The sequence below is a fragment of the Calcarisporiella thermophila genome (assembly GCF_041956535.1).
Source record: "Calcarisporiella thermophila strain CBS 279.70 unplaced genomic scaffold VTP21scaffold_17, whole genome shotgun sequence".
NCBI lineage: Eukaryota > Fungi > Calcarisporiellomycota > Calcarisporiellomycetes > Calcarisporiellales > Calcarisporiellaceae > Calcarisporiella > Calcarisporiella thermophila.
This window is the reverse complement of record NW_027192207.1, coordinates 433,190-458,294: the sequence shown is the minus strand read 5'-3', so window position 1 is coordinate 458,294 and position 25,105 is coordinate 433,190. Positions and strand designations below refer to the sequence as shown.

The window sequence follows — 25,105 nt, the reverse complement described above, 5'->3', positions numbered from 1 at the left end:
ACATCCATCCCCTTATTCACATCACGACAATGAGTAGTGCAGGGACAAATCGGCTTCCATTGGGAGGAAAAACAATAATAAACGATTGAAGAATAGGACAATAACATGAAAAATAATAGCAAGAGCAGATACTTTTCGCGGATGGTTTTAAGAACAGAACAATAGCAAGTAGATAAAATAGAGTAGCATTATAGACGATATAGAAATGTGTCATTAGGAGAATGTGAAATAGGAAATAAGTTAAAGCGCGCGGGAAAAAAAAATGGTGCCATGACTATGAGAAATGCCGACATAGAACCTCCTCGATCGCATCCACCCATTTGCTCGCCTCCCCTTGGGGATCCTCGAATCGTAGGTATTGGCTTGGCGTCTTGACCACAAACCACTTGCGCCCCTTGAGCTCGGGCGATATTCGCGTGCTCCAAAGCACCTCTCCCTCCTGTGCCATGTGCTCTTCATCGATGTAGAGCAGGCGTGGATAATCCGTCAGAATGAGCTGCCTCCGCTTCCCGAGAAACGGGAGGAAGAGGAGGCGCTTGCACACCACCGGGCCTGCCCGCATGATCAGCTCGTTCTTCAGCATGAAGGGTTGCCAACGGGACGTGGCCTGCTGCGCCTTTAGCTTCTCGGCCTTCTCCCGGCTCATCCCGCCCTCCTTCTCCTCCCCGTTGGCAATGTCTCCGGGGGCGACCATGCTTTCATCAAAATTAGTCAAGCTCTCGGGCACACCCTCGTCCCCGCCCACACCTCTATTGGCCTTGTCAAGCTGCTTTTTCCGCTTTCTCTCGGCCTCCTCCGCCGCCTCCTCCGCGGCCCGCGCGGCAAACGGCTGCAGCGGGGGCGCGTGGTCCGAAAACAGGCTCTTCCAGTCTATGGATTCGAAGAACGGATGGGCCTTCAACTTCGCGGGTCCACCCTTCTCCGGCGAACCCAACCGTTGCTTGGGATCTATCACAAGCAGCTTCTGCACCAAATCCTTGGCCGTGTCGGGGAATGAGGGCGGGAACTCGTACTCCAGCCTGCTGATCTTTTGGAAGATTAGGTACTGGTTCGCGGCCTTGAACGGCGCCCTCCCCGTGAGCATCTGATAAAGGATGCATCCGAGCGCCCAGTAGTCACTCGCTTTGCATGCCGGCTGCTGGTTGAGGAGTTCGGGGCTAACATACTCCGCCGTCCCAACAAATGATTTGGTTCGGTGGTGGTCTTGGTATTGCTTCAAATGGTGGGCGAGGGTCGTCGCCCCCTTAAGGTTGGGCACGCTATGGAAGAGGAACCGGGGGATCTTCACAAGCGGCTTGCCCATCAGGGGCGGGCTATCGTCCTTCTCGTTGAGCTCGGTGACGTGCAGCTGGAGGGGATCTTCTTGCTCGTCCTCGTCCTCGTCGCTTGTTTCGTCAATTAACTTCGCGGTGCCAAAATCGGTTAGTTTGATGTGCATTCTCTCGTCAAGCAGGATACTACGTTGCAAAGAGAGTTAGAGCCAGGTCGAAAAGGGAAAGACATCCCAGGCAACCAATAGGTACTTTTCGGGTTTAATGTCTCGATGTAACACGCCCTTGGAGTGCATATATTCAATGACAGTAACCAGCTGTGCGGCATAGAATGTTGTACACGAAATGTCGAAGGATCCAAACTATGGCAAGGAAACACGCCCTTAGCATCATAGGAGAGCCACGCTATGCAAACACACAAACACACACCTTTTTGATATAGGTGAGAAGTTCTCCCTTTTTTGCAAGCTCTAGTACAAAATACAGGCTGGTATTGTCATGGAAAGTCGCATGAAGCCGAACGACACCAGGATGGCGGAGCCGTATCAATGCCCGCTTTTCAATCTTGACATACTTGACTTTGCGATCCTTGACAATGGACCGCTTGTTCAAGATCTTGATTGCATACTCGCGCCCCGTCTCCCGTTCTGTGGCTGCGACAACCTAAGAAGAGCCGTTGAGTTAGAGGAGGAGGAGGAGGTCGGGAGGAGGGGCAAGCGGGACGACAAGAGTGGGGGCCCCATGTATAACGCATGGGTATTTACCGTTGAATACGATCCCTCGCCCAAAGTGCGTCCAAATTCGAAATCCCGCAAACTTCTCCTTTGCACTCGATGAGGCAGCGATGGGCATGATGGAATACGCCCACGCATTGAGTTGCGCATTCGTTCTGTCGCGGCGGCCAGCCTAGGCCGTGCGGATAACGAAGAGCTTCTTTTCTTTGGCATTCGTTCTCCAATGGGATGCGGGCCAAGCAGAGATGATGAAATGGAGAGATTAAGGCTTATGAGAAAAGCAACGGAAGGGAGGGGGAAAACCAGAATAGCAAAAGAAACACGCGTGGGGAACTCTGATACAGGGTGACTGCGATGGTGAAGCCCATCTACCCAAGTCCAATTTAGTTCAAGGTTTTATTGCCCAAAATTACACTGTTGTCCTTTTGGAAAGAGTTCCCTCACCATGGCCTCACACAAACAATCAGAGGCGACCTCAGTCCTCCACGGTACTAACTACTGCTTTGTGGATTGCCCCTTTCTACTTCTGTTTCTGACCCTCTTTTTCCTTTAATCAATCGAAGCCCAAGCTCAGCAAGAGCAGGTTTATGAAGAGATCCACCGTGATAGGCAAATGGTACGTCGACAAGAAAGCCCGTTCCCTTCCTCCTCCCACCTAATGAACCAAACCTTATACATTTAGAAAATCGCACTTGACAAGAAGCGCCAGAAAAATCGCGAGGCGATCAATGCGTTGAAGAAATCCGAAGAAGGTTCCAATGGCATGCAACCCCCTTTCATTACTTCATTCCATTGACGATTCATTTTGGAGTAGATAGTACCTGGTTGGATGTGGGCGGATTTTTCATCCAACTTCCAAAGGAGAAGACCGAGAGTATTATCCGAAACAGTAAGGAGATGGATCCCCCTCCTTAGAATGGACGATGCTTGACATTTTGCTATTAGATCAAAAGGAGATCGAGGAGGGCATTGCCCAGATCGAGACCAATATCAAGCACAAGGTGCGATTTCTTGACCAGCTTCAGCAGACAAATCGGACGAGCGTGTATGACCTGAACCCGGTGAAGAAGGAGGAGCTGCTCAAGATACCTTCATTGTAAATAAACCAAGCGCTTGCATATAGAAATTAATATTTAATGAAATAGAACACTATCGAGAAATAATAAAATAAGATAATAAAAAAGTTATATACAAAAACAACCTTCGCTGATATCGATAAAAAAAAGTAGAAGAAAGAGGAAAACAAAAATAATTGTACATACATACAACAAGAATAGAACAGATAACAAAATCAACAAAAAGAAGAGAAAAAAAAAAAAGATAGATACTATGAAAAGCTTATGGAGGTAAAAAAAAAGTACGTGAATAAGATTGAGTGGAGAAGGGAGTGGATGCGAGAGAAAAGGAAATTCTCTAGTGTTTCACTCTCCCTTCCGGTAGAATGGGGGGGATATCCAGCAGTAAATAATAAATAAGAGGCAACGTCGGCAATGGCTCAGCGGAGCAAATAGAAGCACTCAGTGCCACACTACCGTGAACTCGCGCTCGCCCAGAGACACCGATCGCGGAAGCAGCGTCTCATACCAAGGCTTAAACGGGCGTTTCCCATCGTCTTGAGACAGCTTCTGCAAAAGTAAGGTCGCCGTGATCATCTCCACCCAATCGGCCGGAACCTCCTCCTCTGCAGAGGGATACGCAGGTTTGGACACGAGGGTGAGGACCGGGCGAGACAGGGATTTGAGGGGAAAGGTGGTGGATAGAGGCGAAGGAGAGGTTGCGGGGGAAGTCGAGGTGCCGTGGCGCACGGTCAGAGGCGGGGAGACAGGGAGGCCCGTCGCATACTCGTTCTCGGCCATATCTCGGAATTTGATGGGAGAGGAAGGCAGCGCGGAGTACCGGCGGGGAAACGGAGGCGTCAGCGGCGGCGAGCGGGACAGCGACAAGTTCTTAGGACGCCTGCCGCGCCTAGGCTCGTTAGAAGGCTCCCACGCCCTGTGTTTCTTGGCGGGCGTTTCCGATGGCTCATCGAACTCCTCGTCGACATCGGACACAGCAGTCCCGCTATCGATCCGCTTCATGTCTTTGGATTGCTCATCATCGCTATGGCGCTGTTTCTGTCGTCGCCGCTTGCTGACCATCGGCCCACGAGACGAGGCACTCAGCAGCAGGCAGCCATAGCCCGGCTTCGACGGATCGCATTCCGTAGGGAAACTGGTGCCAAAGAGCGGGACGAGCTCATGCCGGATGTGGTAGCAGGTGCGAAGGGCAAGCTTTCTGGCCTCTTCATATTTAATCCTATGAGGGGCAGTGGGAGCTGTGGATTAGAACATGGCCTTGTCGGACGGGAGCCCTATTCAACACATACCATGTCCCTTGGATTTTCAAGAAGCCTCCGCGAATCTTCTTGACCTGGAGTTCGGGATTCGAGTCGACAATCTTCACAATATCCGCCTTCGAATTACCCAGAGCCTTCCAGATTCCGGTGAAGTGCACCTCCTCTGCAGAAGAAGGGTAGATATCGTCAGCATGGGGTTAGCTAGAATCCAATGGAGGGGAGGGGATGCTTACCCGTTTCGCTATCCCACATGATGGTGTGCCCTCCGGGAATGTCGTACTCGTAAACTGTGAAATAAGGGTCAGTGGGATGGAACAGACAGGGCGGAATGCTTTCTCAGCTGAAACATACCAGGAATATAGCCTCGGGAGTCGAGCGAGGTGACGTACTTGGCCGCCTTGACGCGCAGGTCAGCGGGGTTGGCCCACGAGGTGCATGGGCTAGCGGATTTCAGCATTCCGGAAAGGTTGGATGGGGAGCAGAGGGGAGAGAAGTAGATGGGTTGGAGAAGCGGGAAGGAGGACAAAAAATTGGACATGACAATCTGGTCGAGGAAAAAAGCCAAACGGGTCACGCGCTCCTCGATGAGGGTGCACTGACCAACGGTCCATAATTGCATTCGATGAAATTTAACCTGAACGCAACGAGTTGAAGCTGGCTGGAAGAAACCCCCCGAGGCCCTGCCCTGCCTCCATTCCAATCCCAACCAGAGCCGGCTCCCGAATTGTCCTCGCCGCGCGGATGATAATCCCAATATCATCCAATATTGTCCTCCGCTTAATGGCCGCTATAAAAGCGCGGGGGCATGGCGCCAAAAGGCGCGAGCAGGGATGCTCCATCTTCAAACCATCGCGCTCACAACATGAAGCTTCACCCACTCTTTATGATCTTTCTCCTGTGCACGGTCTCGGCCAGTCCAGGTAGGACATTTGGATTTTTATTGAGAGAGTAGTACAGCATTGCGAGCAGGTGCATTAACCTTCTCTACCCTCTTCCCAACAATGCAGCCGGCTTCCTGGAGCGGGACATTGCCCCAGCCGCACTGGACCCCAACTCCCAGCCGATCCCCGCCCTAACCCCGCCCCTCGATGCCTCGCAGCCCGGGCCCGAGCCCGAGCCTGTTGCTCCGGCCCAGGGCTCAGTCAAGCTCTTCCAGAATCCCTTCGACAAGCTCATAAACTGGTTCGACTCCGTCTGCAACAAAATCCAGCGGGCTAAGGAGGAGCACGAGCAGCGCAAGCAGCAAATGCAGTCCGCAGGCAATGTTTTCCAAAAGATCCTGAACTTCTTCCACCACCAGGAGCCTTCGAACACCCCCAGTCCTCCCCCGCCCCCCTCCCCCAATCTCGCGCCAAACGTTGCCCCCGCACAGAATGTGCCCGAGTACCAACCCTATACTACAGAGGCGGCGGCGCAACCAACGCAGCAACCAGCGCAAGTTGCGCCAGACGTCGCTCCAATGACCACCCAGGCCGAGCCGGCATATACTCCACAAGCAGTAAGATCCCTCCGCACTAATCCATTTCCTTTCCCCGCCCCGCTCATCCTAAATCTCCCTTCTCTAGGATTCCGGGACGCAAAATTATGCTCCTGTAGATAACAACAATTATAACATGGCCTACGGGTCGGGCAATGCCAACTATGCTAATGGCGGTGGCTATTCATCAAATAATGGCATGTACTCCGATAACAGTGGCGGCGCGGATTATGGTAGCAACTACAATAACTACTATAGCGGAAATGGGGATGGCGGAAGTTATAGCAATGGAAATTATGATAACGGAAATTATAACCATGCCGGAGACTCAACTTACTCGGATAGTTCCGCACACGAAGGCAAAGCTGCCGACGATTATTCCAACGATGGGGGCAAAGACAAGCCGCTCTCAAGTGGCTACTGGGCCTCCACCGGGTCGGGTTCAGTGAGACCAACTATGACCTCCGTGAGATTCCCGATGACCACCGCCGTGAACTGGACCTCCACCAGCTTCAACTACAGCATGATAACAAGGGCGACATCTCCTTTGAGCGTGCCGTCGATGTTCCGGATGACTGCTTCGCCATTAAGCTCAGTCCCCGTGAATGGGGTGCCTGAGAACGAACTCAGTAAGGCCCTCTTTGTACTGCTTGGGCTTATTACATGGTTCTTGTCATAGAGTCTTTTGTTTAGAAAATTAACTTGTTGTATTTAAATTAATTAAACAAATTAGTTTGATTTCAATTACCTCTTTTGTCACCTTGTGGCTTAATATCTATCGTCCCCCACGCTTGCCTTGGCTTATCTTTGGAAGGTGCATTTCCATTGCCCAAGGAAAGACATGGTGTTGCCGTTTGCTAGAGATTGCCGAGAGATCATCTCGGGCGTAGGCTTATATATCCATATTGGCCCTCCGTCATGCCGGGTGTTGGATGGATACGACAGGGTGGGGGCATAAATTTGAGTTGTGGCGAGTGGAGATGAAGAGGAGATAAATGGTGAATCGCGCCCTGTGGGGATTTCCCCACATTTTGGGAAAACCAAAGCCTTATTGGACGGCGATGGCCGCTATTCTGATCTGATTCGGTGTTGCCATTACCAAATCCCATTGCTTCTTTAGGCATCTGGCCGGAATATTCTAACTCTCTTATACAAATGAGAAGGCCCCTAACCTGACGACTAGTAGGGCATTATGCAAGATTTGCAGATATTTGCATTTATTTTTTTTTAAAAAACAGTTTATAATCAATTTTTTACATATTAGTTTTTAGGGAGGGTGTTTAACCTCTTCATAAAACCTGCGACTCTTTTTTAAGACTCCTATGTTTTAAATTGGCACATTCACCCTTGTATAATTTCATCATCCCTTCCCTTCATTAGTAGACAATAAGTCGTGTTTTTTATTTGATAGACCCGCATTCTCACTCATTTCAATATTACTCTAATTTCACTGGTTTTTTTCCCCTCCCCCCCCTCCTCATTGCATGTCGTTTTGAAAGATGTCCGTCGCAAAGGACCTCCCTCCGCTCCCTGCATCCTCTCAAAATGACCATCTTTCCGACCATGATATTAAGCAACATCGCCATCCGAAAAAGCTCACCTCTCTCTTCTCCTTTCTCCGTTTCCACAAGCATCCTAAGCACGATTTCGTCACGCCTCCACCCTCCGATGTCGATGTGCCAGAAGACGAACCAGCACCCCTGGACAACATAATCCCAGAGGAGGTTTCTGAATTCTTTGACGAAGAATTTGCCAGCTATATGCGGAAGCTTATGTTTTCGCTCGATACCCCCTTGGAGACGCTTGTCCTGCCAAGAGTGGGCGAATTGGCCTGCGAAACAGACAGCGAATCCGTATCATTAAAAACATCCTCGCCCATCGACGGCGGGGGGGATTCGAGCTGGGAAAAAGATGCCATGTCCTACTGGTATCCCCGGCCTGGTTCCTCACTGGCACACGAGAGTTCACCCCAGCTTCACACAGGAAACAAAATTGACATCGACTATCCTAGCCGAAAGGCTGGCACCGAGCCCACCAAGAGACGCTTGCGGCGTAAATCGCTGCTCTCTGCTTTCAGAGCAAGTGATGCCATGGCTAGAAGGTCTAGGATGGAGAGGCAGGATGAACAGGGCGAATTGGATAGCCGACGGAGCTCCTTAACCTTCGTGGAGAACCCTCAGTATACCTGGGATGAGAAGAGGCGAGAGCATTCCTCCTTCTCGAAATCATCCTTCATCGATAGAAACAGCGCGGCGACATTTTTCGGGCCTAATAACCTTCCGCCAGTGCCTCCTCCCCCACCTCCGCCACCCCGCCACCCACCTCCACCTCCTCCAACAATGACGCGTGCGTCTGAAAAGAAGGAGGCGGCTGAACCCGGGAAACATGAAGCTCATTTGGAATACGAGAAGGATATTTTCGAGAAAGAGACAGCTCCGTCGAGGCGCTCGTTATCAGTGCCATTGCAATCGCAAAATAGGTTGAGAGAGATGGTGTCGGTTACTCCACTAAAGCCAACGATTGAAGAGGGAGAAGGATCAACTGAGGAGGGTCTGGTGGAGCAGACAGTGGTGGTAGAACACCAGCGTCCACTCATGGCCAGAGAAGGTAGCAGCGAGCCTCAGCCTCAATTGAAGACGAGAGAAGCCGTTTCGCCAGATGAAGAAGCTATAACCAATGGTTCGATATTGCACATCCATAAGCAACAAGAGGAAGAGAAGCAGGAGGCAACCGCTGTCGAACGCGTAGAAGAAGTGGCGGAAACCCTACCGGAAAAAGAGACGATTTCATCGCAAAGGCAACATGCGGTATCGGAGGAGGGTGCTAAAGAATCGAAGCAAGTCGATGCAAGGCAGGTTAAGATTCAATCTAGTCGCCACGGTAAATAGGAATTAGTTGTACCTTTCTGAATTTTTAAACTAATCCAACGGCTCTCGCAGACGTTCCAGAACCAAGCCCTCAGAGTGAACCGGAAAAACCCATTATTACTCCTAAGAGCCTGGCTCGCGAGCGGGTGCAGAAGAAAAAGACTTACGCTCATCATCGTGGCATCACAAGAGATGGAGAAGTCACGAAAGATCTTGCAAAAGCTTCGGAGACACAGCATGCGGAAAATGGAGAGTTAGAGGTTGAGGCGGTGGTTGGCAAGCAAGAGCATTTGTTAGAGATAAAGCAAACTGCGTGCGAAGTGAAGGATCCTTCCCCTGGTTAGTGGATTATATTCGATATTATTTTAGACAGGACATGCCTAATATAGCTAACTTTGAAGTAGACCAACGAGAAAGGGTAGAGCAGATCATAGAGAAGGTGACTTCAGGACAACTCAGCCCAGTGGTTGGGCAAACCGCTGTAGCAGATTCTGCTAAACAAGCGAATGACTTTAACAAGGCTGACTCTACAAACGAAAAGCAAAGTCACGAGACGCTATCAACAGACATAGTGCTGGAAGAAACACCGAATCATCCTGATGCCACGTGTATAAATGAAACCAACCTTTCGCAGCAAGAAATCAAACAGGACATTGCGAAGGGTAAGGACACTACCAGGGACCTAGCTAAACCTAAAGTGGATGGCGCCAAACTGGCTAAGCAGGTTGAACCGGCAACTTCTTTGATTAACTCAAATGAGGTCACAGGCACGAATTCTAAGATCTCGGAGAAGAGTGAGCCCTCACCCATGTCTGAAGTTGCTCAGGTTGTAGAACCTGAGGCTACCATTTCTTCCATTTCCAAGTCCAATGAAATCAAGTCCGAATGTAAGATTTCTTCCCCGTCTGATGTGGCAAAAGGTCCCGTGAATCCCACAGATACGGAGCGTAATGGCGCGATTGCGAGCTCAGCTGCTGCACCGGCCTCCTTGAATGAACCAGTTTCTGATCCTGGGTTGGAGGAAGCAAATTCCGGCGAGAAAGATCCGTCAAAGTCATTGGGCTCCTCCCAAGCGACAACTTTACATGCGGTTAAAGCGGATGTGACTGAGAGAGCCAATGAGACGGAATTCAAGCGGGATTCTAGCTCTTCCCAAGCGGCCAAATCTCTTTCGCCGGGTAATCCTAAACAACCCGTGGCCAGATCGGCTTCCTCTTCATCCTCCCTTGCCATGCGAATTGCGCAATTTGAATCCAAGAAGTCGGCTTCCCCGGCCAAATTTGCCGTTCCTTCCTCTTCTATTGCCAAACGAATCGCGGCCCTGGAATCCAAAACAGTGGCGCCTCCTCCCCCCAAATCCTCAGGCTCTATCTCTATTGCGGAGAGAATTTCACTGCTAGATCCTAAAAAGCAGGCACCCTCCTCAAGCAAACCCGCAGCTCCGGTTCAAAGTAGTGAGGTGAAAAAGCCTGAGCCAAAGGCACCCCCTTCCTCCATCCAAATCGCGGATCGAATCACACCTTCCGAGGCACTGAAGACAGAGGCGAACCCTGTGCCTTCTGCTCCAGTTTCTCCGGTGTCCGAGCGCACTCCATGCGAGGAGACCGAAAGTGAAAACGGCGAAAATGCGAAGAGCAAGCCCATCGTTCGCCCTGAAAAACCGCTAGAGCAGGTCGCATCACGGGAAAAGAAGGACGCCTCTGCACCTGCAAAGCTCCCGCCAGAGGTCCTCAGCGAGCTAAAATCCAAGTTGCCAAAGCCTGATATTATTACTCCTGCCTCCAGGTTCAACCCTCGTAAGGATTTCAAGAAGCAAGAGGTCGAAAAGCTTCCGACTGCCACTCTCTCTGCGAAGCAGATCTGGCGTGAAAGAGAGCTTAAAAAGCTTGCAAGTGAGCCCGTTGCCCCTGTGATTACGCCCAAAAGGAGATTCCCCTCTGTAGGAGCTAAATTTGCTGCCAATGCGAAACCACACATGGAGAAGCAAGCCCAGGAAGAACCGAAAGGATCAGAGAGCAAAGTTTCTGCGCCCATGGCTACGGCAAATACACTAAGCGAAAACGGAGTCAAAGAAGCAGTATCTAAGCCATCTTCTGCGAATTCAACAGTAATGCAATCGTCCGTCCCCAAGGAGTCGCAATCTACCGAATCCACTGATTCGCCGGCGGAGAAAACTAGACCAGAGAGTCTAGGTGAAGTTGAAGCTCAAGATGGAACTAGTCTACCTGCACCCTCCACCGTGGAGGAGTCCAAAGCTAATGAGGCCAAGACTTTGACAGGTTCGACAAACAATACAACGTGTGAGATGGAAAACCAGAAATCTTCGCCCGAATTTTCTACACCGCTTCTCTCTACAACAAAGGAGATGGCCCCCGAAAAGCTCGAGCAGGAAGGTTCTTCGGCTCAAAATGCGGATCCATCTCCACTGAACGAAGATCGAGAGCTGAACCATGAACCCGCTAAGTCTGCTGATATCTCTACTTTAGAGAAGGAGTCAGTTGAGTCAAAGGACGGACCCATTTCTGCTGTGGCAGATACAAATGAAATGGTGCAAGAGACCAAGCCTGATGTGCTACCCTCTTCACCCCTTGGGGATGAAGAGAATATTGAACAACAGCTTAAAGCGGTTGAGCCAGAAGCACCCGTTTCGGTTCCAGCAGTTTCTGAAGAGCCTTCCGAAGAAGAGATTGCTGATCAGGAGCCTAAGACGATGGAGTCTGAAGTCCCTGTTTCGGTGCCAGCTGTCCCTGACGTGTGTCCAAGTGAGGGCGGCCAGGATAATGAAGAGAGCGCTATGGCAACTACCGACCTTGTCCAGGCTCAACCTATTTCAGCCGATTCATCCGAAGTAAACCATCTTATTTCGGTGCATATTCAATTGTCTCCTATTCAACTAACCCTCCTCTTTGTTTAGGAACTCCCTCCTGAGAAAATTGACCCTGCGGTCCTTGCTCGAAGGCACATTATCGAGGAAATCGTTTCAACCGAGGAGAATTACTTATCCCACCTAAAAACTCTGCAAAAGGTGATGTTCTATACTTTCACTTTCCCTGAATCACTTTATTTACCGTGTGCTTCTTTCTTGGGCAGATTTTTATGGAGCCCTTTGAAGATTCCATTTATACATCTTCCCCGTTGGTGCGTCCCGCCGAGTTTGACCTCATTTTTGGTTTCATTCCCTCGTTGATCGACCTGAGTTCGGCGCTAGTTCGGGACTTGCGTCGCTCCATCCAAAAGGGTGGCGACCCCAAGGTGGGGAGACTATTCCTTGCCCGTTCTCTAGCCTTTGAGGCGTATGTTGGCTACATCAACAATTACCCGCAATCCATCGAGACCTTACGAAAAGCCAACCATGGAAGCATGCAATACCGTAAATTCATGCAGGTAAATAAGCCCGTTTGCTCCACGTGGAAATGCTCCTTCCCGTTTCAGCCGTCTAACCCTTTCGCCTCTCATTCTTTCATTTCACTCTGTAGGATCCACGTAGGCGAAGCGAGGCGAATCGGCTCAACTTGGAGGATTATCTCATTATGCCAGTGCAGCGACTGACTCGCTACTGTCTATTGCTTAATGACCTGAAAGAGCATACCACCCCGGAAACCCAGGAGCACACGGATATATCCCACGCACAGGAAGCCATACGCACGGTTGCTTTGACCGCGGAATTTCACACATAGTAGGGTGGCGTAATTTATTCCACAAACTTGCATCTATTTCACTCTATACTCATTTATCTTTCACTTTAATCAATGCTAATCCTAATGTTATCGATTGACTTTGTTCGCTTTTTGTTTTTTTTTTTTTGAGAATTTTTTCCCACCCCTTTTCATTCTTTCTATCCTCCAATTTGTCTCCTAATCTGTTTTGTTTCTAGTTGGAGTGTACCATGGGCTAATGATACTTACATCTAAGCTCAACAACAAGAACAAGCCTATTAGCTTATTTCAATTTCTATTCGGCCCAGTTCCCCCCTTTCTCTTGTCAAATGACACTGGGTGTTGCCAGTAAGGAAAAAATAGTGGATGAAAGCCGTACCCTGACTGTATTTGGGAAGAGAGTGTGAGATGGGTTTATCTACAAGCAGATCTTAACGATCATATAGGGTTCGAGCACTGGGAGTTGCAGGTTACACCTGGTGTATTTCGACAATTCTTCTTAGAACATCTTTGTTTTTTTTCTTCGTTGGAATAGGGCTGTTTTTCAGCAAAAAAAACAACCAAAAGAAGTTAATGGAAAGGATAACAATTCCACGGTGGGAGCTATTATGCCTTGTTTTATGATCTCAATGAAGCGCTTGCTGCCAGCCTACGAGCTGTCATGTTCGTAGTGGATGTGCTGTTCCAAGCGGCATTTTCCTCCTTCCACTGAAATTACCCGAGAGGCTTACGGTAAACTGGCACAAAAAACACTGTTGAAGTTGGGCTTTGCGCGAGTGGTGCTCTGGCAACGGAGGTGTGCATCTTTCGATGAGTTGGCTTCATAAATCCAACCTGTATATCAACTTGTATTGAGGAGAGGCGATTATTGCTCGGCCCACAATCAAGCTAATTGGTGGCTTCCGTTTAGGATTGTTTGATTGAGCTTCGTGGAGGATATGCTCCGTGTTTTTAGGTTCGTCAAGGTTAGTTGAGGTCCCAAAATAAGGGTCCGAAATATAACTGACACGCAGAAATCTTGGCAGTATACCCACAATGACGTTGGTTGGCGGGCACCCATTATAGAAATATGAATACTGCGTGCAGCCTCACTATGCTGTTTTCCTCACATATATATTTCTAGGCGCGTTGGAAAATAAAAACAGCCCTTCTGCTTATTTCTCACACACTCCATATCTCTTCTCCTCTCTTTCAAGCACGCCCTCTACTAGAAATCCTCACGAATGGAGCAGTATATTCTCTCTCATTTGATTCCTACTCCACCCGCAAGCCCTTCTCGAATCCTTGAACCGCATCAACGCCGCAAGGTCCTCGTCTGCTGGGACAACTCCCCATCCTCCAGCTATATGTTCGATTGGGCACTGGGCAACATTCTTCATTCAGAAATTGACCATGTCATCTTGGCCTCCGTTTTGGATGTGCAGGAGTCCACATTTTTGACCATTCATATTGGCAAAGAGTCGGCCAAGGGTCTGCATGGCCATTCGAGGCGGTTGAGCTTCAAGGAAAGAGAGCAGACAAATGAACTGTTGAGGCCACTGGTCGAAAGGCTGAATAAGAACGGTGTATGTATACGGGGTCTACCCTTTATCCCCACTGCATACCTGTAACAGAGCAGATATGAGTGGACATCGAGGCTGTATCGAGGCATTCCTATTAATGTGGCTCCATTTACTTAGATCACTGCACAAGTCGTTGTTCTCAAGGGAGACGCAAAGGATAAGCTTGTGGAGCTATCCAAGGAGGTTAAGGCAGATCTGTGCATAGTCGGCTCACGTGGATTGAATACAATACAGCGCAAACTGATCGGTAGCGTATCTCATGCACTCGTCAATAAATGCGAGTGTCCAGTTGTGGTTGTCAAACCGAAAGAGCGGACTCAGATGGTGAAAATGCGGCGCCGCTCCACAATTGGCTCCTTTTGGACCTTTTAGAGGGTTCTCCAAAAATATATATACAACCAGCGCTGGATAGGCTGTACAGATATAATCCATTCATTATTCTCCATCTCTGCCATTGAATGTAATATTATCTCTACTATTTTACTATCCCTCCTTTTTATTACCATTGTGATAGTAATAATAATGTTGTCTTGAAACTAAAACAATATGTTATGCATTCGCAATCAAAACACTACTTATATCATCGCGCTAGCATATTTGTATAATGGGATAATAAGCAATCATGACAAATCTTAACCAACCAAGCAACCAAGATTCGTATTGTCACTGTGAGGATCGTCTACACGGAACACTATATTTTCCAAGGTTAATGTTGTTAATCATTCTGTTTTGATTAAATTTTAAAGCTTCATATGGTTTTGTTTCCCGACTTAATTGCTGTAAAGATCCCAGCGAATTCAAGGAATGAGAAAGCTTTCAAAGTCCTTTCCTTCATTCATCATGCTTTAATTAACAATTAAGGAGAGTTAAAAAAGTGGATTATGAGGCGAAATAAATACGCGCTATTCGATTTTCGCGTTTTTAATTTAAATTCAATGGTTCTTTGTATGGATATAATAGTTTAGAATTGCAGGTTTAAAGACAAAATAGAGGATTCACAACGATAGAAGAGTAATGAAACGCAAAGAAAAAGGAACACCAGAAAATCATGTCATATGGAAGATCTCACCACCCGCAAAGTCATTAATGAAATCGACTAGATTCAAAGGTATATTATTAATTACCCGTTGTTGGCGATGTTAAATAACAACAACCCATTCTCTTCAAAAGCATCGGGAACATCTGGAAGCAGCGATCTAGAAACCATCGAGGAAATATCTGATATTGCAGAACGCTTTGGTCGAAAAACCTCCCTCATTCGAGAGAATAATCGGCACAGCGATGAAACAGTATGCTAATGCCATTTTTCATTCAATTACTCACCTGTTGACCTTTCTCTCCCTCAAGGAACAACCCGCCAAGCCCTGCAAATCCTCTAAAAACGACCAACAGGCCACAAAATTATCAAGCATTGGCATTAACAGGGAGCTCTTATTGTCCCCAACGGGTTCACGCTCTGGGCTTGGTAGGCGTTTTCAGCGTGCAATCTCTTCATCGAGCGAAACACTCAAGCGTCACTCAAAGAGTCTACCGGGGACAAACTCACAACCGCCAGAGAGAGAGAAATCTACGGGGCAAAAAAAAGTGCTCTTGGACCTTATCGACCAGGTGCAAGTGGCGTTTAGGCAGGGCCAGGAAACCAAAAGAAGGAAAACAACAAGGGCAAAGGGGAAGGGGAAAGAGAAGAATTCACTGGTAGATGATACAAGTATTGAAGGTAAAGAGGTGGATCCAGCGAATATAAAGTTGCTTACTCCTCGAAAATCCCCACGATCACGCACTCCTTCCCCAAAGCTTCATCTAAGCCCCGTTGATAATCACATTGGCAAGGCTCAGGATAAAGTGACATCGCAGCCGCATACTGCATCCTCCTCTAAATTGCGCAATGGAAAGGAAAATGTGAGTCTTTCCATCGGAAGTAGCCCGACGACTACTGCTCTCGCTCGGCGACATATTTTCCAACGCGAACCGCATTCAGATGATTTTGGCACAGACGAAATGGGATCTGATGCACTAAATGAGTTGGATGCCATGATGTCTTTGTATGATGGCGAGCAAATTCAGTCATCTAGTGGCGTGGATGGAGATAAACAGGGGATAATCAGTGAATCGCTACTGCCGAGTAATCTATTCGATTTCATGAGCACCGACCTGAAAAGCTTGACCGAGGAGGCAAGGCCTCCTGCTCGCAGGCGATACGAGCGGTTCCTAGTGCTAGAGATCAACCACTCTGCGTACGTGACGGAGGATGGAGTGCAGCGTCCCGAAAAAGTGCTGAGGATGTTCGAGGAAAATGAAAGCTTGGAAAAGTACGTGCACTTGCGGGAAGACTGGTGGCACACAAATGTCTTCGTTGGTAAATCTTTTAAACATTCACCTTGCCAATTCCCTGTGGTGCACTCTGTTGTTCTCACACTTCTTTCTTGTTTTAGGTGATTATGCAAATGTGGTGGGAAGCTTTGAGCAGCAGCGGTGTATTATTGACAATGAAAACAATCTGTTTATCTTGCATCCAGACTGTCTCATTTCGAGCACCGTGCTTGCTGACAGCTTCCGCTGCCAACGCAAGGCTGTCCTTGATGACCGTGTCCGGGCTACAGGCGGGTACAACGAAGCTCTTGTACACGGTCAAATTTTGCATCAGTTGCTCCAGTCGTCACTTAGAGAAAACGATTTTTCTTCAGAGTTCATGTTGGCTGAGGTCGAGCGTCTTGTTATCCGCACGGTGGAGGCCCTGTATTGTGCAGGTGAAGATGAGTCAAGCGCATTAAGAAAATTAAAGGAGCTTGTACCGGTGATGCAAGAGTGGGCGAATCGTTTCGTGGTTCCACGACCCAAGGTAATCTCTTTGAAAATTCTCTCCATTTTAATAAGTTGATAGTCTAATTAGGTTTTTTTTCGACATATAGGAAGACGCATTAGTAATTGAGCATCAAGGTTTCTCCAAGGAAAAATCCAATCTATGTATAAATAAAATCCTTGATATTGAGGAGCATGTGTGGTCGCCGATGTTTGGGCTGAAGGGAAACATTGATGCGTCTATCCAAGTGGAGGAGCAAGATGGAACTCGCAGAACCGCACCTTTCGAGCTAAAGACTGGTCGCAGCTCTAAGGTGATGTCACATCGAGCGCAAACACTGTTATATACCCTACTCATGTCGGATCGCTATGGTATGGTGGTTTGAGTAGATGGCTTCGACTCAATTGTACTAATTTATCTTATTTAAACACACTTCTTTGGGGGGATGTTAGACACGGATATTACATCCGGCATCCTCTACTACCTCAAGACTGGAGAAACAATACGAATTCGTGCGGTGAGAGATGAAATTCGTGGTATCATTATTGGGCGGAATGAGGTAGCTCAGCACATCGTTAATAAGGCCAAACTCCCTGCTATGATCAAGAACCTGCACGAGTGCCAAAAGTGTTACACCATGGATGCATGCTTGCTCTTCCACAAAGCTATAGAGCGCGGAACTGCCATTTCAAGCGGCCTAGGAGCACTTTTTGACCGCAAAACTGCGCACCTAGAAGAAAGGCATGTAACCTTCTTCGAGAAGTGGGAAAGGCTAATATCTCTTGAGGAGGGGGAATTGGTGAGAAGTCGAAGAGAAATATGGAATATGCATTCATCCGATCGCGAGAAACTAGGAAGGTAACATAGCACAATGAAGATTATTTTTTCAATACTCCCTTTAATCTACTAATCCATCGAATTTTTCAAGGTGTTGGAGCAACCTCTATCTGGTTGAACAAGCACAACTCAGCAAAACCGGCGTGTCACGCTTCAGTTACAAGTTTCGCCGTAGAGTGCCCACCAACAAAGAGGGGGTCCAGCTCTCGTTCCTTAATTCATACATAAACGTCGGCGATCCAATCGTCGTCTCTTCTGAGGATGGCCACTATGCACTTGCCATTGGGTTTGTAACATCACTCCAGCCTGACGTCATCGAACTGACGGTGGATCGCGCGTTACACGGACCGCCGCAAAAAATGCCGGGTTTTGAAGATATGAGAAATCAATGCTTTACCGGGATAATCGATATTGAGGACAGAGACCTCCCAAAAGCCCACGTTCAAAGTCGCGTTAGCCGTTCGGGCAATTCTCAGGAGGATGTGACAACATACCGAATTGATAAAGACGAGATTTTGAGCGGGATGAGCACGGTGCGAATGAATCTGGTGAACTTGCTGATGTCGGATGGAGATCGCCGATTACAGCGATTAATTATTGACAGGGCGGCACCGCGTTTCCGTCAAGTAGAGCTGACTTGTGCAAAGCTAGGAGAAGAGTTGAACTCCGACCAGAAAAAGGCTATTCAAAAGGTTCTTTGTGGTAAGTGTATACTTTTGCATTACATCTCTGATACCATACCGAAAAATTACTCATCTTTAAATATGCAGCCGACGACTACGCACTGATTCTGGGTATGCCTGGAACCGGCAAAACCACCACCATTGCACATTTGATACGCACGCTGGTTTCCAACGGCAAAACCATCCTTTTAACCTCCTATACACATACCGCAGTAGACAACGTATTACTGAAACTGCAACGAGATGGGATCGATGTGGTACGACTTGGTAATCGCGAGAAAATTCACCCAAGCATTCGTCCATGTACACCCAACTACGACGGAAGCATCAATAGTGTGGCTGCACTGGACGCCTTCTATAACAGTCGCCCAGTAGTAGGGACTACTTGTCTCGGGATCTCACAGTAAGTGGCCCCTCGACTTCAAGATAGATTTTGGATGTTCTCGTTTCAATGTTGTCAATTTGCCTCAATGTAGCCCCATTTTTACCAAGAGAAGATTCGATTATTGCATTGTGGATGAAGCGTCGCAGTTGACTCTGCCAGTGAGTGTGGGACCGCTCCGATTTGCAGATGTATTTGTATTAGTAGGGGATCAGTACCAGTTGCCGCCCTTGGTTTGCATTTTTAATTTATTAAACATCTTTTTATTGATACTCACACTTCAATAATTAGGTGCGAAATCTGGAAGCAAAGGAAGAGGGTCTGACCACTTCACTATTTAAGCTTCTCTCCGAGGCTCATCCCGAAGCAGTCGTTCATCTCGAGCATCAATACCGCATGAATAGAGAAATCATGCTTTTATCAAATACTCTCATCTACGATTACAAATTACGATGCGGGACTGCGCAGGTCGCAGAGCGCACTTTGTCTCTAACAGCGTCAAACTTGGATTCACGATTTCACTCGGAGACGAGCGTAAAGTGCGTAGGAAAGTGTTGGCTTTGGAAACTAATTGATCCCATGTGCAAAGTGGTATTTGTCGATACCGATGAGATTCCTGCACCCGACTCTAGGTCTGGAGATTTGGTGCAAAATGAAATTGAAGCCATCTTGGTCCACCAGGTGATTCTAGCTTGCCAGTCTGACCTATTTTTTTCCTTCACTCCTGACCTTGGTATTTGTTTTAATTAGGTTGTGGAAGCTCTCCTTTCTTGCGGAATAGATCAGACATCTATTGGCGTTATCTCTGTGTATCGTTCTCAATTAAAAATTATTTCACATCTACTCAAAGCCCGGCCGCAAATTGAAATCCACACGGTGGACAAATACCAAGGTAGAGATAAGGAGTGCATCCTCCTGTCACTGGTGCGATCAAACTCGAAACAAAATGTAGGCCGCTTTTACACGTATCCAAAATGAAATCTTCTTTTAATTTTTTTTTTTTCATATCAAATAGATTGGAGATTTGTTACGAGATTGGAGACGCATCAATGTTGCTCTTACGCGGGCTAAAAGCAAGTTGATCGTATTTGGGTCCAAGACAACGCTTCAGAGCACCGATTTATTTGCAACCTTTTTGACATTAATGCAGACGAATGGATGGGTAAATATGTTTCTAATTAGTATAGTTGCAATGAATGCTTTTGCTTAAACCTGGCCTTCAACCTTTACTAGATCCAAAAGTTACCCAAAAAAGCACACCTTATGCATTCAATACCCCTTGTGGAGGAATCAAGCCTCTCTCAAATTACAACCGAGCCATCACCTCTGCGATCACGCAAAGTGGTCACACCTACCATCGAAACCCTGTTCCGTCGGCATGGGATCCTGAAGAATATCGTGGATGGGGTCTAAGGATGAACTCTGTTTTATATAAATATTTCTTAGTTTCAGATGTAAATAATTTATTCATGGGACTTTCTCAAATAGAAATGATATATATTAAAACAACAATGCTCTTTGAGCTCTTTTCAGTTAATGGGGATTTTAACTAATCATCGTTTTGGATTTTTGAGCTACGGGCACCTCGAATAAAATAGAGAATCATGTCCGTCTAAGTAAATTTAAACTTGGGTTTTTAGCGTAGTCAATGATGTATCCTCGGTAAAAGGGCGTTTCAATAATTGGATATAGGATTACCCTGCGAGGAAATTTAATATCAAGTCAATCAGTGGTGCTAATTTTAATATCTTTTATACCCCTGATCCAGGCTAAATCAAAGAGAGGGGAGGTTGATCCTTCGCTCTACAGTAAATTCCCGTATTGAGGCTTAGAAAAGGGAGGGTGGATAAGTCGTATTCGGATTCAATTTCATTTTATTTTTATCTTAAGCAAAAGCCATGTCATCATCATCTCGTCGTCCGTGGGCAAGCTGGCTCCCACGTGCAGCCATCTTTACCGTGTTAGCTGCGAGTCTTACCACGGTAGCTAATGGCTTCTATCTCCCTGGTATGGCCCCCAAGGACTACAAAAAAGGCGATAAAGTGGAGCTCTATGTCAATGCGCTGACTCCCATGTCATCGGCGCGCGATCAGCAGCTCAAAAGCGTAATTTCGTTCGACTATTATAAAAAAGAATTCCATTTTTGTCCCCCCCACCCTATCGAAAGCCAGTCTGGAGGCCTGGGAAGTGTATTGTTTGGTGATCGCATTCAAAACTCACTTTTCGATGTAAGTTTAGACTGAGATGGGTGAACTAATTATTTGCGGGGAGTTTATATAACCTTTGCGTGCGTGTATGTTTTTTAGATTCAAATGCAAAAGACAGAAGAATGCAAACTTCTCTGTACATCTGACGTTATCCCCAAGGAAGATGCCAAGTTCATTAATGACCAAATTCGTGAAGGATATGGTATAAACTGGATTATTGACGGTTTACCTGCTGCACGCCCCAAGAGGGATGATCGTACCGGCGAAGAGTTTTATAGTGTTGGTTTCGAACTCGGTGAATTACAGGGCGATCGCCCGATACTGCACAACCATTATGATATTACAATTCAGTTCCATAACAAAAACAAGGAAACTTACCGCGTTGTCGGTGTACTTGTTACACCCAGGAGTCTGGATATTAAAATGGATGCAACGGGGAAGCCGATATGTAACACGAACACGCCGGTTATGCTGGATGAGAATCATGACAATAAGGTTACCTATACGTACAGTGTGAAATGGCAGGTATGTTGCCTATTTTTTTGTTGAGATTTTGCCTCGAAACCCTGCTTGAGACCTACTCCTATTATTAACAGTATTCGGACACTCCGTGGGCTACTCGTTGGGACCTCTACTTGCACGTTTATGACCAGAAAATTCACTGGTTCTCACTAGTCAACTCCATTCTCATCGTTCTCTTCCTTACTGGTATGGTTGCAATGATCCTGCTCCGTGCTCTTCACAAAGATATCGCAAGATACAACTCGGCAGAAGTACAGGAGGATCTCCAAGAAGATTTCGGTTGGAAACTCGTTCATGGTGACGTTTTCCGTGCACCCTCTCATGGAATGCTCCTCTCAGTGCTACTTGGCAATGGAGCACAGTTAATTTGTATGACGGCTATTACACTTGGTAAATCTAAGCTTCCTTCAAGAGCGCGAGGAAATCATCTCATTTCATTTTTTTAATCTTTCTAGTATTTGCTATTCTTGGCTTCCTCTCACCTTCGAATCGTGGTTCGCTGGCTACTGTCATGATCATATTCTTCTTGCTCTTCGGTAGCGTGGCTGGCTATGTATCGGCTCGCATGTATAAGATGATCGGTGGAGAGAAGTGGAAGTTGAATATTATCCTCACTTCTGTTCTTTTCCCTGGGTAATTTTGCTTCTCTTAATTATTTTTTGCAATATAGCATTTGTTAATTAGCTGACCTGAAACAAATATTAGCCTTATTTTCACGATTATGCTCATCCTCAACTTCTTCCTGATGGGCGCTGATTCCTCGGGTGCAGTTCCATTTGGCACTATGCTCGTTATTGTCGGTCTATGGTTCCTGATTTCTCTTCCACTTAGTTTTGTTGGATCCTACCTTGGTTTTAAGAAGGCGGTATGTATAACATCTTGCATCCATTTCCAATGCCTTCACTCATGGGACATTTTATCTTCTTGTTTGAACAATTGAATGGTACAGAGAATTGAACACCCTGTGCGCACGAACCAGATTCCTCGCCAAATTCCAGATCAAATCTTTTATTTGAAACCAATCCCCTCGATGCTTATGGGCGGCGTCCTCCCATTCGGAGCCATCTTCATCGAGCTCTACTTCATTATGAACAGCATCTGGTTCCACCGCCTCTATTACGTGTTTGGCTTCTTGTTCCTTGTCTTTGGTGTGTTGATCCTAACCTGTAGCGAGGTCACAATACTGATGTGCTACTTCCACCTGTGCGCTGAGGATTACAACTGGTGGTGGCGTGCCTTCCTCACGAGTGGAGCGAGCTCAATATATGTGATGCTTTACTCAATGCTCTACTACTTCAGTAAGCTCAATATTGACTCTCTCACAAGCACGATTCTCTACTTCGGCTGGAGTTTCACCTTTGTACTGATCTTCTTTGTGCTGACCGGCACTATTGGGTTCTTTGCATGCTTGATCTTTGTACGCAAGATCTATGGCTCAATCAAAATTGACTAAACGTCTCTTTCTGTTCTTACACTCATTTTAATCTCAATTTACTTTTTTTTTTCAAGCTTGAGGAGGAAATTCTTCGTATGTTTTTTTATATTACACTAGAAGGAACAAAATAAATATAAATGTTTTTTTTTGGACTTAGAAGACACTGAAATTTATTTATCAATCCGGGCAATTTGTATTAATTATCAAAAAGCAAGAATATTATTATATACCGTGAGATAAAAACGCAAAGTTTTATCAGAGAGACTACATGGATCATTCTGTCATGTCCCTTTCGCATCAAAAAAATGCATGACGAAAAGTGGGCTTTGAAAGCATGTGAGCATCATGCATCCGAGCACTTGTGATTCTACAAGAAATTGGAATCGATAAAGCCATAAGCAAGGGCTCATAGTAGCAGTGGCGGATAAGGAAGATGGAGCGATGTTTTCTTCAGTGACTTCAGGGTAAAGTCTATCCTGAAAACTGTATAATAAGAAGTTAGACTATTATTTCGCATTTAGTAGAGGATGCCCTTTGATTAAGGTTTGAATTCAAGACTCGTCAAGAAAAAACGGTTCTTGGAGCAACAGGGGGAGTTTTATTAATTCGAGTAGGAGCCGTGGAGATCGAAAATTTTCAATTCGATGACTCGGCCTGTGACAAGGGCTCACGGTATTCTTATTCTCCCTGCTTTATTCATCGACTTGGTGTGAAATCATCGAGCTCTTCACAGAATATTGCCGTTCTGTGCTGTCTTTCGATACTCAGTCACCCCAAAATAACACGGTGGGATCGGCATCTCTACTTAGCCACAGCACCATCTCTGCTCTCCATTCTTTACTCATTCGCTCCTTGTTTATATTTATTATACTCCTTCAACGTCACCTACGCTCTTTTCCTGCCGCTGAAAATCTGTATATAAAAATGGGATCTATTTTTCAACGGGTCAACCGTTGCACCGTCTTCTATGTGGCCATCTCATTCATTCTTCTCGGAATGCTTAGAACATCTTTTGCATCACATCCTCACTCGCAGCATTGTGCCCCTGGAACCCAATGCAGTGCGTCCCCTCACGATGTTTCACTCATGCGGCACATATTTAGTGTACTGTTTCCAGCCGGACCGGCAGTGAATTCGCTGCTTGGCACGTTTTATATTTCGATCATCCCAAACTTGCTACTCTATTTTGTTCCGCCGAATATTGATCCAGCCTCACTCAACACCCTAGTTAGTTTTGCAGTGGGTGGGCTACTGGGTGACGTGTTCTTGCACTTATTACCACACACATTCATGGGCGAGCACGTTGGTGAGGGCGATGTGATGGTTCGAGTGGATGAAAAGAAGAATGTGATTCTAGGCCTGGGAATTTTCGGGGGGTTGGGCTTCTTTTTCGTGATGGATAAGATGATGAGAGTGCTTAACGGAGGCGAGCACACACATTCTCATTCCCATGGACACTCTCACGGACATTCCCACGGACATGCACATGGACACGCCCACGGACATGAAGAAGTTAACCATACATATTCGAATGATTCGGGAGAGGAGAAGAAACGAAACGGAAAGGCAAATGGCAGCAAGAAGTCCCCCAAGAAAAAGGCATCCCGGGATGGTCTTCGTCAAAGGAAAAGATCCTCCTCTCCTGAGACTAACGCCAACGACGTAAATGCTGTTCAGACACAACAGAAAAATGGTGCTGGTAATGGGAGTGTAAAGCTCTCCGCCTACCTTAATCTTCTTGCCGATGCGACTCATAACTTCACTGATGGTCTCGCCATGGCTGCCTCATTTTACAGTTCTCCTGCTATTGGTGCCACTACCACAGTAGCCGTCTTCTTCCACGAAATACCACATGAGGTCGGCGATTATGCCATCCTTATTCAGTCAGGCTTCTCGCGACAGCGTGCTATGGCTGCACAATTCGTCACGGCAGTGGGTGCATTTATGGGCACCATCGCCGGCATTCTCATTCAAGAGTGGACTAAATCTGCGGTATCGAGCAAGGAGCACTCGGCTCTCTTCGGCATCCCTGACTTGTCCGCTGGCGATTTGGTCATTCCCTTCACTGCCGGAGGGTTTATTTACATTGCCACAGTCGGTGTGATTCCTGAGCTATTAGAAGTAACCGGAAAGCGCGCAACAGATCTTCGGCAAGCCTTTAGTGAATTTGGTGCCATGATTGTCGGTTTGGCCATGATGACGGTTATTGCCCTAAATGAATAAATGAACATAGTTGTTTGATTTTTATTTCATTTTTTTTATTTTTTTTATTATATATTTTATATTTCTGCAGTGTTTTCTTTCTATCCTCTTCTCTCTTTTTTATTTTTTCATTTG

The 25,105-nt window shown here is 46.8% G+C and overlaps 9 protein-coding genes across 9 annotated transcripts; 7 read left to right on the top strand and 2 right to left on the bottom strand.

The window, feature by feature from the left end:
- Positions 1-274: 274 nt before the first annotated feature.
- VTP21DRAFT_3411 (uncharacterized protein) lies at positions 275-2,218 on the bottom strand (the record flags this gene model as incomplete). Its single annotated transcript, XM_069393712.1, has 4 exons — positions 275-1,457; positions 1,524-1,633; positions 1,701-1,934; positions 2,036-2,218. 4 exons carry the CDS (start codon positions 2,216-2,218, stop codon positions 275-277), a joined length of 1,710 nt encoding a protein of 569 aa, XP_069249415.1.
- A 232-nt stretch (positions 2,219-2,450) lies between these two features.
- On the top strand, positions 2,451-3,105 carry VTP21DRAFT_3410 (uncharacterized protein; the record flags this gene model as incomplete). Its single annotated transcript, XM_069393711.1, has 5 exons — positions 2,451-2,493; positions 2,569-2,621; positions 2,688-2,757; positions 2,820-2,894; positions 2,951-3,105. The coding sequence occupies 5 exons, from the start codon at positions 2,451-2,453 to the stop codon at positions 3,103-3,105; spliced, it is 396 nt and encodes a 131-aa protein (XP_069249414.1).
- Positions 3,106-3,522: 417 nt separating this feature from the next.
- VTP21DRAFT_3409 (uncharacterized protein) lies at positions 3,523-5,100 on the bottom strand (the record flags this gene model as incomplete). Its single annotated transcript, XM_069393709.1, has 4 exons — positions 3,523-4,300; positions 4,371-4,503; positions 4,574-4,627; positions 4,692-5,100. 4 exons carry the CDS (start codon positions 5,098-5,100, stop codon positions 3,523-3,525), a joined length of 1,374 nt encoding a protein of 457 aa, XP_069249413.1.
- A 45-nt stretch (positions 5,101-5,145) lies between these two features.
- VTP21DRAFT_3408 (uncharacterized protein) lies at positions 5,146-6,496 on the top strand (the record flags this gene model as incomplete). The annotated part of the gene is made up of 3 exons (XM_069393708.1): positions 5,146-5,260; positions 5,348-5,838; positions 5,906-6,496. The coding sequence occupies 3 exons, from the start codon at positions 5,146-5,148 to the stop codon at positions 6,494-6,496; spliced, it is 1,197 nt and encodes a 398-aa protein (XP_069249412.1).
- An 820-nt stretch (positions 6,497-7,316) lies between these two features.
- VTP21DRAFT_3407 (uncharacterized protein) lies at positions 7,317-12,361 on the top strand (the record flags this gene model as incomplete). The annotated part of the gene is made up of 6 exons (XM_069393707.1): positions 7,317-8,697; positions 8,757-9,023; positions 9,086-11,532; positions 11,599-11,709; positions 11,775-12,068; positions 12,161-12,361. The coding sequence occupies 6 exons, from the start codon at positions 7,317-7,319 to the stop codon at positions 12,359-12,361; spliced, it is 4,701 nt and encodes a 1,566-aa protein (XP_069249411.1).
- Positions 12,362-13,563: 1,202 nt separating this feature from the next.
- VTP21DRAFT_3406 (uncharacterized protein) lies at positions 13,564-14,274 on the top strand (the record flags this gene model as incomplete). The annotated part of the gene is made up of 2 exons (XM_069393706.1): positions 13,564-13,905; positions 14,020-14,274. 2 exons carry the CDS (start codon positions 13,564-13,566, stop codon positions 14,272-14,274), a joined length of 597 nt encoding a protein of 198 aa, XP_069249410.1.
- Positions 14,275-14,916: 642 nt separating this feature from the next.
- On the top strand, positions 14,917-20,017 carry VTP21DRAFT_3405 (uncharacterized protein; the record flags this gene model as incomplete). Its single annotated transcript, XM_069393705.1, has 13 exons — positions 14,917-15,010; positions 15,073-15,191; positions 15,250-16,258; positions 16,335-16,741; positions 16,812-17,073; positions 17,155-17,560; positions 17,631-18,241; positions 18,310-18,625; positions 18,699-18,837; positions 18,896-19,285; positions 19,355-19,552; positions 19,620-19,766; positions 19,838-20,017. 13 exons carry the CDS (start codon positions 14,917-14,919, stop codon positions 20,015-20,017), a joined length of 4,278 nt encoding a protein of 1,425 aa, XP_069249409.1.
- A 485-nt stretch (positions 20,018-20,502) lies between these two features.
- Positions 20,503-22,786, top strand: VTP21DRAFT_3404 (uncharacterized protein; the record flags this gene model as incomplete). Its single annotated transcript, XM_069393704.1, has 6 exons — positions 20,503-20,832; positions 20,911-21,336; positions 21,408-21,723; positions 21,789-21,966; positions 22,039-22,198; positions 22,283-22,786. 6 exons carry the CDS (start codon positions 20,503-20,505, stop codon positions 22,784-22,786), a joined length of 1,914 nt encoding a protein of 637 aa, XP_069249408.1.
- A 906-nt stretch (positions 22,787-23,692) lies between these two features.
- Positions 23,693-24,991, top strand: VTP21DRAFT_3403 (uncharacterized protein; the record flags this gene model as incomplete). The annotated part of the gene is made up of 1 exon (XM_069393703.1): positions 23,693-24,991. The coding sequence occupies one exon, from the start codon at positions 23,693-23,695 to the stop codon at positions 24,989-24,991; it is 1,299 nt and encodes a 432-aa protein (XP_069249407.1).
- Between the last annotated feature and the right edge of the window lie 114 nt (positions 24,992-25,105).